This window comes from Protopterus annectens, chromosome 1.part2, assembly GCF_019279795.1.
Source record: "Protopterus annectens isolate FY-2018-M chromosome 1.part2, PAN1.0, whole genome shotgun sequence".
Classification (NCBI taxonomy): Eukaryota; Metazoa; Chordata; order Ceratodontiformes; family Protopteridae; genus Protopterus; species Protopterus annectens.
In genome coordinates, this window is record NC_056727.1 from 1,202,714,639 (window position 1) to 1,202,730,728 (window position 16,090).

The 16,090-nt window shown below is 38.5% G+C and overlaps 1 protein-coding gene across 1 annotated transcript in view; it reads right to left on the reverse strand.

The window, feature by feature from the left end:
- Window positions 1–16,090, reverse strand: part of LOC122792286 (uromodulin-like) — a 360,676-nt gene that overhangs the window by 320,329 nt on the left and 24,257 nt on the right. Inside the window, exons 2-3 of the mRNA XM_044060058.1 lie at window positions 2,637–2,717; window positions 1,383–1,397 (exon numbers count right to left, since the gene is read on the reverse strand). Coding sequence (XP_043915993.1) covers window positions 1,383–1,397; window positions 2,637–2,688 — 67 coding nt within the window. The 5' untranslated portion in view covers window positions 2,689–2,717. The remainder of the gene's footprint in view (window positions 1–1,382; window positions 1,398–2,636; window positions 2,718–16,090) is intronic.

Consider the following 16,090-nt stretch of genomic DNA (forward strand, 5'->3'; position numbering starts at 1 on the left):
GTTCTCAAAACTGTCCACAACCTGTATTTATTACTTATTCTGCTATGACTAGTGCACTTTCCTGTTGCTGTTGAAAATATCCATTAGAGAGTCACTATAACTTTACTAAATATTCACATAAGGGCCACATCTGTTTTTTTAAATCTCAGAAAATAGAGGTACATATGCAAGCAAGCATGACATTCTCTTGTTTCTAACTAGGGAAATTATAGAAAACATGGCAAATCCCAAAGAATGTGAAGGAACATATTGAGATATTATATGCAGAACATAGATTGTAGGCCTCATGCTGAATCTTGCAGAGGAATTTATGCAATATATGGGGCTAAAAAAAAATTTCCCAAATTCAGTGTACTTCACACCATCCCAGCTTTGATCTCAGTAAATCATTTAAGACACATTGGCACATCTAAAGTGTACCAGCCTAGTTAAATAGCTTTAGATTTACTGCCTGATATACAACGTAATGTTTTCAAGTCTGCTAAGGTAATGGGGAGAATACAGTGGATGGAATGCAGATGCCATGGCTCAGAAAGATAGTGCTGGGGAATTATTTCATTAGCTAGTGTTTAGCTAGCAGAACCAAACTTGTTCCTTATGAATGACATTATTGTTTGTGTAACCTCTGGACACCATCTGTGCCCTCAATTAGAAGTTCTTTATATATGAGAAATACTTCAGCAGTAATATTTTCTGAAAAGTAATTTTTGCAGATTGAACACTCTGGAAGACTTCAGTTCGGAAAGACAACAGATGAGTACATTATGTCAACAATACTTAAGATTTGATAGAATAAATTCTGTGATCACTTGTAAAACAGAACTGTGCAGCATAAACTCAAAAAGGTTGCAGTAGAATCTGAAAAATATAGCTGAGTATACAGGGTACCTTAGAAACTTGTAGCTGGAATCCAGGTAAGGAGGATACTGTTGTTTCATAGTGCCCGCTAAACATGGGTCTGCTTTACTGTTTGAAAGGTTTCAGTCTCACCGGCGTGCTATAATGATGCAGTTATACCAATATCAGTGTGGTTATACAAAGTTGTTAAGGAAATGTGGAGAAGCAGGCAGCACAAATGCCAGGAAACTAGTTACCTCACTGCGTACCACAAAATACCAAAATACAGTGAATGTGATTTAAAGCACAGTATTGGTAGGGTGACTAGATACCAACACTATCCTGTGAGTTAGTCAAGAATGAAACCAGTTATTGAATGAGAACACTAATTCATGTTACAGTAGCAGCATTTATGTCAGGACCTGGCTTCCACATCATTCTTGTTTTTATTTAACATAATAAATATTTTATTTACATTTATAATCAAAGCTTCTGCATGCCTTTTATATTTTTCTGTTTTGAAGAGACAAAAAAGTACCACTTACTTGAACAGCAAAAGCCTGAAAAAGATAAACAGAATCTTTGTTAATTAACCATTTGGTAAACAAGGAAATCCAACATAAACAGCATTTTAATATCAGTCAAGAAGAAGATCACACAGGCATACACAAACACATAAATATATCACACCAACCCCAAGGTAAACCTGCACTCCTCCTACAGCTCAGGATATCAAGACATTCACACAGCCTGTGTCATTCACATCCACAGTATTCTATGCATTATAGGGGTGTGTAGGAAGACTCATGCATTACACCCAGTGTTCTACTTAGATAAAGGCATGTAACAGTGATGCAGTCTGTGTACTCATACCATTGCTGAAATGTGTAATAAGTAAATCTGAAAATCTCTTCCACCTGGTTTAACAGCATATTATACCACAATGTACACCTCAGGAGTTTGAAAAGTAGAACAATAACCATAGGAGATGGTTTGTCAAGAGAGAGGCACACAAGTCATATGAGTTTTACTCAAATAGGCAGTCAAGGAGACTGCGACCATTTCACTGGTCAGGATTTCATCCTCAGATCTGATCATAGACTAAAATATTGGTGAAATAATCATATTATAACAGCTTGGCTGTGGTCACACTATTCAAATGCCCACAACTTATGACTAGTAGCACCAGCCTGAAGCCAGTTTCACTTGATCTGATTCACAGATGTGTTTTCACTTAAAGGTTTATCCAGGGGGCTTATTAAACATCCTAGATGTATGACATCTACACCCAGCTCAGACTGCAATGTTCAGTACTTTGGTAGGCTGAGGGAAGTGGTTTACAATAATGAATGCAGAAGTACATTGGCTGCAGTGCTGTGTGCACGTTTGCCAACTTTATAGCCCCGCACAGCTACACAGTTGCTGGGTTCCAAAAACATCATTGTCTGTTTTAGTAAGATAAGATGACTAGATGGAGGTCATCACAAGGGGGTTATTGTTTGCTCACTGTTAGTTACAAAAATATCACCACATGTTTATAGTGATAGTATTCATAAAAGATGAACCAAAATAATATTCAAACTGGAAAGCATGGGATTATTCTGACTTGATCTACATTGCAATTAGCCTAGAATGGGTTGCATTCTACCTTTGCAGAGGTAAGTTAAAAATGTGAAATAACTTTGTCACATCACTACTAAAAATGTGCTTACCTACAACAGAACAGTGACACAGCACAAAAACAAGCCCTTTATTTTAACCATGTGGAAGATTAATACTGACACCTTGACAAGTCTTACCTGGTTTAATGAAGCTGGTGACTAAAATAATGCTTAACAGCAAAGTGTTCATCTTGCTAGTGTAGTTCTCTCTCAATGGACCTGCAGGACACAATGAGTGAGGAGGACAGTTATTGGAAGATGACATTCAGTAGGCAAGAATAAAAAACATATTGTAGACAGTTCTGATAAATCTGCACTTAGGGGTACTTGTGACATTTTTTCAGGAGACGAACCTATGCTTTTTATACTGTCAACTAACTTATTTGAGATATTCTTTGAAAAGCAGAAAACAATGAAAACACAGTCACTAGCCAGCCTGTCTGGCTTTGTGAGTTCCACAAAGATGCCAATTGTGTAGGACATAACATAATTTGCCTTAAAAACTCAAGGCATTTGTTTTGCTTATTTCCATTAAAAAAAGCACTATATAAGGCAACCAAATCCAATTCCTCTTAAGAAAGCATCTGGGATTTAAATGGGGAAGTAGAGCTGTAGATGCACATTGCAAATTTTTTTAATGTAAAGCCATGTTTAGCCCTTGCCTGTAGATCTGTGGGGTTACTACAATTATATTATTCCCATGCATTCTTGTATCCCACCTAAGCTTTGCTCTGCTGTCTTGTGTTATTTATGTTTCTGAATGTGTTTACCCCTCAAATCCTTTTCACTTTCTTCTTGCAACTATTATTTCTCCCAGATGGGCAATTGTTTCACAGGTGAATTGCTTGTTTTTATTTGCACTGAATAGAAATTGCCTTATTTCTGGCTATTTTGCCAGCCTTAGTCATTTGTTTTTGTTTTTAGTATTTCTACCCCATATCATGTATATTATTGATAATGCAAAGCTAGGAGTCATTTAGAAAAAAAAAGAAGAAAAAAGTTCCTTCCTTTATACATTACCAGACCTAAAACAAAATTCTGTGATACTCCAGGAGCAACAGTCTTTGTACCCCATTGTTGGATTAAATTTGTACTTATGCTGCCAGGCTTGTATCTAGTCCAACACTATAAACTTCTTTTCTTGCTTTTTATCAAGTACTGTCTCATGTGCCTTACGGAAAGTCTAGACTGATGTCCGCACCTCTCACTTACTCTCTGCTGCCATAGTTATCTAAATATACTCTGTATAATGTGTTAATCAAGGCACTTCTTCCATAAATCTATGCTGCTTTCTTCCATATGCCTTAAAACTGATCACAAGCTTTTCTTTAGAACAGTTTCTGAGGAGAAAGAATTGGTGCTTGGGTCAAAGCTTTACCTTCTTCAGTAACTAGAGGTTCACCACAATGATACAGGACTACACAGCTGAAATGCCTTCCATTTCTTCTGGGTATGGAGCTGTTTCCAAGATCCATCCACAACCCCTTTTTTCCCAACTTTGTACATGGGGTTGAGATGTCACTTCAACAGTGATGGTCATCTAGAGCCAAGGTTTATACTACTGGGTGGCTAGCCCTGCCACGTTAGATCATTCACACCACACACTCGCATGCACAGTCACACTTATGGACAATTTAGAGTATCCAATCCACCTACTGAATGTCTTTGGAATGTGGGAGGAAACTAGAGCACTCAGAGGAACACACATGAACACAGGGATGACATGCAGACTCCACACAAAAGGCACCCCAGCCGAGAATCAAACTGGGGAACCTCTTGCTGTGAGGTGAGAACACTAACTGTTGCACCTATAACAGGTTTAAATGTGTCATAAGGAAGTGTCAAAACTATGCATGAGCACAGCATTTAGAAAGCAAACAGGAATTCTGGCTTCCTTAGTCAAAAAGAAAATAAAAACGTGTTTATGAAGTAGACATTGATTCTCCATACAGTCAGCCATATTGTTGAATGCTGTTGCCCCTCATTTTAATTTACAAAACAAAGTAATGAACCCAACAATAATTTCATATTAACATTCTACCATTGTTATGTAAGTAGTATGGTCGCTTGGTGGTAAGATCTTTAACTGATAATTTCAGGGTACGAGTTCAACCCAGATCTCCAGCCATTGTATGTGTGAAACTCACATGTTCTCCCCATGTCTGAATTCTTTTCTCCAGGTATGCCAGTGTCATCCTCAAAACATACTAGTTTATTGGCTACACTAAGCTGCCTCTCCCTCTCTCTCTCTCTCTCTCTATATATATATATATATATATATATATATATATATATATATATATATATATATATATGTGTGTGTATGTATATACATATATATATATATATATATATATATATATATGTGTGTGTGTGTGTGTGTGTGTGTGTGTATGTATATATATATATATATATATATATATATATATATATATATATATATATATATATATATATATATATATATATATATATATATGCTATAAATACCCTTGCCTTGTTCCTGGGTTATACCTAAAAATGCTCCATAGACCAGCCCACTTACCTGGTTAATAAATGACAAAGTAATTCACATTTAGAATACCTATCTGTTTTTTTTTACTGCACTAATTACATTTACATTAGATGTTAATTCATTGACATCACCATTGTTAAATCTGAACTTTAGGCTATGTAACTTAATTTTATTGAATTTAGACCTGTGTAGTACAGAAGAGTCTTCTTTCTACATTCACTGCATTCAGTACAAGCCAATATTTTTATCCAGAATCCCATTTTTTGCAAAATTATCCTGTAACTTGGCCTGGAAAAAGGATAGAGACATCAGGATAAAAGAGAGTCATATTCATTCTGGATAATTTAAGATTGCTAAGGTGACTCCACATTTGATTTACAAAAATAGTAAAAAGCAGAATTTGAAGAGCAGATGCTCGAAGCACACTATCATCTGTTTATAGGGAAATGAATTGGAGTCCTTCGACCTCACAACTTGATTGTATTCGAGTGGGAGCCACTAAGCCAGTTTGAGATAGACTATTCAACAAGAAATAAAAGACAGTTAATGTTAAACTAAATTCTGGAAAAATTCCCTTTATATTCTATTTCATAACAGTTCAATCTCTCCAGTCAGTGATATAAACTGGTTCTAATATATGAAATGGGATGGCCGTGGTGGTGCAGAAGTTAGAGTTGTCACCTCACAGCAAGAGGCTCTCTGGTTCGATCTTCGGCTGGGGTGTCTTCTGTGCGGAGTCTGCATGTCCTCCCTGTGGTCATGTGGGTTTCCTCCGGGTGCTCCGGTTTCCTCCCACATCCCCAAAGACATGCTGCAAGTCGATTGGACATGCTAAAATTAGCCATATGCATGAGTGCGTGCATGTTTGTGCCTTCCGTGGAAGTTGGGCACTGGGCTGGCAACTCAACACTGTAAAACTCCACTGCCAATCATGAGCGGACAAGGTGATCCACTTTGACCCCTAACTGGGAAAAGCTGAAAGAGAGCAAGAGAGTTTAACATACGAAATGGTAGCACACCATCTGGTAAAAAAGCAGTCAGATAAAATAAAGAAGGCAAAGTCAGAGTGTGTTTGTTCACTGCTGGGTAGGATTGTCTATACTTAATTTTTCTACAAGGTCTGCCTCAAACTTTGACAAGGTAGGAAATTCAGCTCAGCAGGTAAATTCTGTAGTGTTTGAGAGGGGTTCATAGTGTATATTCCATTTAATAGGGAAGTAGGCTATCCTTACAAGATAAGTGCTAAACAAATGCTGGCTTGGAGGAATTGATGCTGAGAGAAACTTTAGATGAATCAAGCTTTTATGTTCTGAAAGACAACTTTACACAACATTGCAGAAGATGGAAGGAGAGTGTGGAGGAACAATCGGGAAGAAACAAGATCACTATCACAGAAGCAGCACACCTTACATAAATAAAATCATCAAATGACATAAAAATGTTCTTCTTTCTTTCTTTCTTTATTTTTTTACTTATGTTTGCAGACTTGGAAATTCTCCCCAAACACAATTCATTTTCAGAGAAAGCCTGGAGAGAAAAGCTCCAAGTACTCTGCATAATAGTCGCCATAATACAGAAAAATGTTGTTTGAATCTGCTAAATGCCTACTACTAATGCATTATTCTTTCTTTCTCTTCTTTAGTCTGCCCACTTACTAAATGGTGTGTTGTCAACTCTATAACGTAAGTTGGAACAAGCATTCAACATGAGTACCCATCTTGCTGTAAGATTTAGTGGTAGGACCTATTATTGTCTGACTCTGCTGAAACTGAAGTCGCTTAAGTGTGGACATCATTTATCACTTACACGACAATGATTTACTCACAAACTTCTGAGCTCAAGTAATTGCCTATCTTTTAGTGATGTCATCAATTAAAGACAAACCCAGTAAAAACTAAAAACATCTCCATGAAGACTAGCTTTGGAACTGATTTCCTCATAATTTCAGATAAATTCTCAAAATTCAAAAATTGTAGGCTGCAATTTATTTATGAATTTATTGACATTTAATTACTGGGAAAGTCCGACTAGGTAGGTACCCGTTTTCAGCAGAGGCCTGGAAAGGAAAGCTCTAAAGTATTACAAAAACATTTTAAGAACAACAATTTTGCAATATTCAGAAATAATACAAAAACATCTAACAGTTTTAATAATTATACCAAATTAGACATAATGTGAAAGCATTAGTTAATAATAGATGCAACTAATATGACAATGATTTAATATTTAGAGAAATGGTAGCCAGTTTATAGAGAAATTAAAGGTAAGTTAGTATAATAACAATAACAGAAAATTGCAATATGGAATGAGAGAAAAACAGGGTTATGGCATGTTTAGAAATAGAGTCAGGGAAGAGTAATTGATTGAATTACGAAGTATGTGAAGACAGGAGAGTAAGGAGTTATAAGGTATGAATAGGTACTTGTTCATATTTAGGGATGTAGTTTATCCTGAGATTGAACAAAAATGGAGACAAATTTTGGCTGGGAAGTTTTAAAGGACTGGAGAGAGGGTATTGACATGAATGATACAGGTAATGAATTCCAGGCCTTAGCAACATGGTATGAGTACAGACCGTGCCCAGCAAATCTGATAGGTTTGTGGACACTGAGGAGTTTTTGGTCATTGGATCATAATGACCAATTGGGAACATAGTTATGTGGAATAGTATTTAGTGCTGCACAAGCAGATGGATGCTAGATAATGTTATAGTTGGTAACAAGCTCTGTATGTTAGCTAATGGGCCAGATTTAACCAGTTTAGGCTTTTTAGCACTATATCATTGTGAATTTTTAAAGGGGTATTTGCTGCAAATTTAGCCACCTTATCATAGCATTGTTCAATTTTTGTCTTTTGTGATATCTGGAGGTTAGTAAGGATAGGAGTGTGATAAAACAATGAAGGGGAGAGTAAGTAGCAACAAGTATAGTTTTAGTTGCTTTTGTGAGAATTTTTTTTGGCTTTGTAAAGCATCCCTAGCTTTTGATGAGTATTTTATGCAATTTCGCATTGTGGCATCATCTGCGTATTGTATTCGGGAGGCTTGTTGTGTGGATGTGTGGAGGGTGCTGGTAAGAATTTTAAAGATGAGGAGACCAAGGATAGAGTCTTATGGTACACCAATAGTGACAGGGAGGTAGAGAGGGTGGAGTGCCATTTGACTGACTGAAACCTATTGGATGGGTAGTTTCTGAACCACAGAAGGGTGGGCTGACAGAGACCTAATGAGGATATTTGAAGTAGACGTTTGCTTTGACAAATTGTGTTGAAGACTTTAGTTGAGTCTAGAAAGAAGGAGGAGACTAGTTTTCTGTTATCTCTAGCTTTATCGACAGTATCCATAAAGGTTAGAAGTGCAGCAGAAGCCAAGTTGTGTGAGGGGAATAGGAGTTCTTCCTTTAGGAAATTGTTTAGCAATTGTTTTTGAATACATTTTTCAAGTATGTTGGAGAGAGGAGATAAGATTGTTATAGGTCTAAAGTTAGTGATGTCTGCTGAATTTCCTCCTTTGTATAGAGGGATGATGTGTGATTTTTTTTTCCAGAGATGGAACATGGAATTCCTGAACTTACCTATTCATAAGGATTGAGACAGGATAGGCAGTGCTATTGGCTGCTATTTTAAGGTACTCATTTGGAAGGTCATCACCTGAAGTAGAGCTTGGTCTGACTTTGTTTAAGAGTAGTTTTATATAGGATCTGGGTACAGGTTTGAAGGTGAAAGTGGATGTGGTGATATGTGGCTGTTGTGCAGGGTTAGGATTAGATGTTGGGGAATCCTTGATTAGGGACACTATACTATATGAAATAAGAGTTGAATTCTATTGCAGTTTCTAGTGGTGAGTTATTGGGAGAGGGCTTAGGGTTGAATTTTTGGCTGGGATGCAAAATTTCTTTAATGGCTGACCAGAATTTTTATGGTCATGTTTGCTATTGTTCTGAATGTCATTACAGTATAGATTTTGTCTTAATTTAGTTGCTTTTTAGTATGGTTGCAGAGCATTCTGAAGTTTTTGAGATAGTCTGGTGTATATTTTTGCCATTCTTTCAATGCTTTTCCTGAATCCTGCATTAGCATTCTACTCCTTTGGATGGCCAAATTGCATTATTTGTTCTTATTTTGTCCCATCTAGGAGGTACAAGGCAATTTAGGAGAGTTCTATTGAATTCATTTACAGCGTCAGTTAAAGGGATGATTTTTGGGATGTTTCAGTTAATAGATGATAGTGTAGTAATGAATTTGTTTAGATTTAAACAGTTTCAGTATTATTTTCTAAACATGCTGATTAAGTGGATGTGAGAAACATCTGGTTGTACAGGTTAGGATATGGTCATTGAGAGAGTCTGCCATTGTAACTGTGGCTGTGAATTCACTAGGATCTGATAGTAGGATCCAGTCTAATAAGGAATGTGATGTATTGCTATAATGTGGGAGGCTACTAATTAGTTGTATAAAACCATATAAGTTCATGCTAGATGTAGGGGAGTTCGAGGTAATGTCCAACCAATGGATACTGACATCAGCTAGTAGTATTTTTCTTGTGGAAATGCTATTGATATCTTCTAGGATAGCTGTAGTGTTGCAAGGACAGATGTAAAGGAAAGTACCACATGTGTTTGTATTTGTTTATTTTCATCAAAGTAATAAGAAGCTCTGCTGAAGGAACAGTATGCTAAGAGTGTTTTGGAGGTGAAAAGAGTGTCAGATAGAGCAATGTTTATGAAGCTGGAAATTGATGGTGTAATGATGAATGTTGTTAGTGCATATGCTCCACAAGTCGGGTGTGTGATGGATGAGAAAGAAAAATTTTGGAGTGAGTTGGATGAAGTGGTGATGACTGTACTCAAGGGTGAGGGAGTGGTGATTGGAGCAGATTTCAATGGGCATGTTGGTGAAGAGAACAGAGGGGATGAGGAAGTGATGGGTAGGTATGGTGTTAAGCAAAGGAATGCAGAAGGTCAGATGGTAGTGGATTTTGCGAAAAGGATGGATATGGCTGTGGTGAATACATATTTTAACAAGACGGAGGAGCATAGGGTGACATAAGAGTGAAGGAAGATGCACACAGGTGGTTTATATCTTACGTAGGAGGGCCAGTTTGAAGGAGATAGGAGACTGTAAAGTGGTGACTGTGGAAAGTGTAGTTAGGCAGCATAGGGTGGTGGTTTGTAGGATGACGTTGGTGATCAAGAAGAGGAGGAGGAGTGTGAGGCAGCACCAAGGATCAAATGGTGGAAATTGAAAATGGGTAATTGTGAGGTGGAGTTCAGGGAAGAGTTAAGACAGGCACTGGGTGGCAGTGAAGAGTTATCAAATAGTTGGGTAACTACAGCAGAACTAGTAAGGGAAATGGCTAGAAAGGTGCTTGGTATGACACCTGGACAGAGGAAGGACAACAAGGAGACATGGTGGTGGAATGAGGAAGTACAGGAGAGTATACATAGAAAGAGGTTGGCAAAGAAGAAGTGGGATTGTCAGAGAGATGAAGAAAGTAGACAGGAGTATAAGAAGATGAGGTGCATGGCAAAGTGAGAGGTGGCAAAGGCTAAGGATAAGACATATGAAGAGTTATATGAAAGGTTGGACACTAAGGAGGGAGAAAAGGACCTGTACCGATTGGCTAGACAGAGTGACTGAGCTAGGAAAGATGTGCAGCAGGTAAAGGTGATAAAGGATAATGAGGGAAACATACTCACAGGGGAGGAGAGTGTGTTGAGCAGATGGAAAGAGTACTTTGAGGGGTTGATGAATGAAGAGAATGAGAGGGAGAGAAGGTTGGATGATGTGGGGATAATGAATCATGAAGTGCAATGGATTAGCAAGGAGGAAGTAAAGATAGCTATGAAGAGGATGAAGAATGAAAAGGCTGTTGGTCCAGATGACATACCTGTGGAAGCATGGAGGTGTTTAGGTGAAATGGCAGTGGAGTTTCTAACTAGATTATTTAATGAAATCTTGGAAAGTGAGAGGATGTCTGAGGAATGGAGAAAAAGTGTTTTGGTATCTATCTTTAAGAATAAGGGTGATGTGCAAAGCTGCAGTAACTACAGAGGGATAAAATTGATCAGTCACAGCATGAAGTTATGGGAAAGAGTAGTGGAAGCTAGGTTAATAAGGGAGGTGATGATTAGTGATCAGCAGTATGGTTTCATGCCAGGAAAGAGCACTACAGATGCGATGTTTGCTCTGAGACTGTTGATGGAGAAGTACAGAGAAGGTCAAAAGGAGTTGCATTGTGTCTTTGTGGATTTAGAGAAAGCATATGACAGGGTGCCTAGAGAGGAGTTGTGGTATTCTATGAGGAAGTCAGGAGTGTCAGAGAAGTATGTAAGAGTGGTACAGGATACGTATGATGGCAGTGTGACAGCTGTGAGGTTTGCGGTGAGAGTGATGGATGCATTTAAGGTGGAGGTGGGATTACATCAAGGATCAGCTCTGAGACCTTTCTTATTTGCGATGGTGATGGACAGGTTGACAGACGAGATCAGACAGGAGTCCCCGTGGACTATGATGTTTGCAGATGACATTGTGATCTGCAGTGAGAGTAGGGAACAGGTGGAGGAGACCCTGGAGAGATGGAGATATGCTCTAGAGAGAAGAGGAATGAAGGTCAGCAGGACTAAGACAGAATATATGTGTGTGAATGAGAGGGAAGATAGAGGAATGGTGAGGATGCAAGGAGTAGTGGTGGCGAAGGTGGATGAGTTTAAATACTTGGGAACAATAGTTCAGAGTAATGGTGAGCATGGAAGAGAGGTGAAGATGAGAGCAGAGGCAGGATGGAGTGGGTGGAGAAGAGTGTCAGGAGTGATTTGTGACAGACGAGTACCAGTAAGAGTGAAAGGGAGGGTCTACAAGACGGTAGTGAGACCAGCTATGTTATATGGGTTGGAGACAGTGGCATTGACAAAAAGGCAGGAGTTAGAGCTGGATGTGGCAGAGTTAAAGATGTTAAGATTTGCACTGGGTGTGATGAGGGTGGACAGGATTATAAATAAGTATATTAGAAGGTCAGCCCAGGTTGGAAGGTTTGGAGACAAAGCCAGAGAGGCAGGATTACATTGTTTTGGACATGTGCTATGGAGGGATGCTGAGTATATTGGGAAAAAGATGCTAAGGACGAAGCTACCAGGCAACAGGAAAAGAGGAAAGCCTAAGATAAGGTTAATGGATGTGGTGAGAGAGGACATGCAGGTGGTTGGTGTGACAGAGAAGATGCAGAGGACAGGAAGAAATGGAACAGATGATCCGCTGTGGCGACCCCTAATGGGAACAGCCGAAAGAAGATGATGAATAAGAAGCTCTGCTGAACTAAATCTTGGTAAGGGAAATGTGGTAGTTGTTGGGAAATATTAAAGCAATACTGCCACCTTTCCACTTTATATGGTTATTACAGATGATATTATAACTGGTATTGTAAATGCACTTACTGAACAAGTGGAACTGCACAGTGTGTAGGTAATCATATGTCAGCAGTACATGGGTAATCATGCCAACAGGATATGGCAACTCCATGCAACTATAATGGTTACATGGGTAATTGTATGTAACCAGTGCTTAGGTAATCATATGTCAGCAGTACATGGGTAATCATGTCAACAGGTCATGGACAACTGCATGTAACATGTATATGGGTAATTGTATGTAACCAGTGTATGGGCAATCATATGTCATTAGAGCATGGATGGTCCTATGTTACCAGCTGATTGTCCCACATCTAAACTGAGATTTCTGCAGAAATTAAGAATGAACTAAAGTAGTTGTAGATGCTCTGGGCCTAGAGGTTACACAATGCACAAAGATGGCTGAATATGAGATTGCAGCTTTGACTGGAGCAAACTTATTATCATTTGTTGCATAGGCTTTTGGCTTTCATTCTGGTGTAGACGTCCTTTTCAACAAAACTTATATTTTATGCTTAGAAAGTTGTAGTATCTAAAAATGTTTCAAAAATCCATAGCTAAGAATCTTATCACATAAACCATTTAAGTAATTTTGACCATGTTTCTGAGTTCTGTGATATACTTTGGTTTGTGTCTCACATTTCAGTTATTTTGTGACTGATGTTCTCAGTGGTATCTGCTTAACAGCAGTGACACGTCAGATGGCAGGATGCTCAGATACAACATTCCTCACATACAGAAGCCCTAGAGCTTTTCTGAATGAATGCTGATAAACAACATTATGTGAAACAACAATGACACAACCATATTAAGAAAATGGTCAGGTTCATGCAGACAAAATCTTGTCATACTGTATATTAAACATTAAAATAGAAAGAGCAAACAACTGACCAGGAAGTCAAAGACCACAGTAAATTAATCCAACAATGATAGAAACCACTCCAATTCACATTTGTTGTAGAACGAAATAATCCTTTATTGGTAAAATCACTGCAATTCATGGTTGAGCGTTTTCGTCTAAACATAGACTTCAGAAGAAGTCCTGTAGTCTTTGGCTTCCTGGTCAGTTATGTGTTCTTTGCTTGGATTTTTGTTCCAATTTCAGGTATTTCTCTTTTTTTTTGTGAAAAATTAGAATGCAGTACAAACCATGCAACTCAGCTTGACTAAACGGCACTGATAATAACAATACCAATTTGATAACCAGGTAGGCCTGATGGACACACAGTCACTTTTCAGGGGTGACCTGAGAACAATGTCTGCTTATGTTATTTGCTCAAAATCATGCTGTAGACAAATGAAGTGCTGAGGGAATCAGACCTGAACCACAGGAACAAAAGCATGTAACCTTAATCTCTGCACCAATGGATTCCTATAGCACTCAGCATGCTGAACTGATTATGTCTCTAATTTTTATTGGGAACACTTAAGGTCTTTCAGGATGACCTGGATACTGTGGAAGGGGACAGGGAATCTGGTCTTCCCTGCTCAGTTTGCTACAACTGTGAACCTTAATAGAATGAATGATTTAGACAGTAGATGGATAGAAAATACTCTAATTATGACTTTATCTCAAGGTATTCCTTGGAAATTTCAAGCATCTATAATGGGCAACCTTCTCAGTTCTGAAGTGGTAAGAACATTTAAATTTTCCCATAATTATATGAATTCCAAGAGAAAAATATCAAAAGTAGCTATTTGCCTCTATACTGTAAGTACAGACATCCATAGGGATGCAAGAGTCACAAGAACAGCATGCGGATAAAGCTATAACTTACATGGGGTATCACTTTACCTCTGGTCAGTCCTAAAACTTTGAACCAGCACCTCAATATATCACTGTTTGGTACCACATAATATTGGTATAAGTCCCGAATGGTCCCTATCCACTGACTTCCAGTAAAACATATTCAGATCTTTCATAAAGACCTAAACAACTCTTGCAGTTTCGATAGTAACAAACTGATGACTATTAGTTTAGACATCAATAAAAAATAATCAGAAGTGTCCTTTGCTGACTATTTTAAAGACTTTGTAATTTTATAGAAATTGCTGTAAATACATTTACATTCACTTGATGTGTATCCTATGCCAAACAAATCCCATAAAGCTATCAAAAACAGACTTAGCATCAGGACTGAGAAATGTAGCCTCTTTATGGAGTGCAGTCAGTCTCTGTTTTGCCTTTATCAAATCCATATTAATCCACATGCAAAGCAGCTGGGTGGATATTCACCAATCATCCCACAAGTATCATGATAAATCATTTATAATCCTTGTTTGTAGTATAAGTAGTATTATAGGAGTCTGTAGGTGGGTGATCATTATTCCATTCAAGAATGGTTATCAACAAACACTGCTTCCAAAGGCGAGGGGGAGCCCCACTTTAATTACTGCATTCACACTATGCACTAAAAGATCTGTGATTATAGCCAGCACTGTGGCATAGAGGGCTAGAGCCATAACTATGGGTCAGCTGACCCAAGTTTGATTAGCTATTCGAGCATCTGAGGCACTGACAGGAAGGATGGGTATACCCATCTCATGGTGGACTGTGTTTGTGCAGGTATTCCTTGCATGTAGGTATGGCCCATAGAGGGGAATGGACCTTGAATGGAATAGGTGAATGCACAGGAGACGGATACTAAAGGGTAGGCCATAAATGAAAAATTCTCCCGTGGAAGCAGTCAATGTCACAACCTTACAGGATGCCGTTAAGTTCCACATCAGACCAAGTCTTAGAATCAACATAGTCCAGGGCTGAAGGAGAGTCTGCATTTGAAAGGAGATAGCCCAAGGACAGTAGGAGGGCCACAGAGATTTGATGATTGATGAGGGATACTGGAGTTGCTGGAAAGAATGAAGCAGAATGGGCAACAAATAAAAGCAAATCTGTGATTATATTCCAAGTGATCATATAGGACTCTTGAGAGAAACTCAGATTGATATATCTTCAGGACAGAAATAATTATAATCATCACTTGCATGTCAGTAATGACTGCGGTGGTGGTGCTGCGGTAGCGTTGTCGCCTCACAGTTAGACGTTGCCCGTTATATTCTCAGTTAGAGCGTCTTCTGTGTGGTGACATGCGTGAATGGGCATTCCTTCGTTGAAGGTTGTGCATTAGGCCTGGCAAGCCAGCACGTAAAAATCTACTGACAATCATTAGCGGACCGGAGTTCCACTGTGGCGACCCCTAACCGGGAAAAGTCGAAAGACACAAACAAACAAACTTGCATGTCAGTAATAGCAACTGGGACCATGAGAGATGGCAGCTGTGCTGATGCCAGTTTTAGAAGCCACCCAAGATAGGCATTCCAACATCTCAAACATGCTTGTAGGGCCCTTATTGTCACAAAGAGCTGTACGGTGCCTGAGGAGTCTTGCTTTTTTCCAGTATTCCAGAGATTAGCTGGTTCTACCTGTCCATAGGTTATTAATAACAGTTACCATTACTGGAGCTCTCTACTTCTTAACATTTTATGGCAAGTGTTGAGCACCCTTTATACCAACCAGGTGGTAAAAGTCTTCAGCCTTTGTTCTAAATATTTTTTATTAAGTTATAACACTAGTAGCATGGAGCATGTCCTGTTTTACATCATGTTATCCTTAATGCCAGTGTTTTATAATGCATATGTGACACCCAATATAATGTTTAGCAGCTAGTGCAATG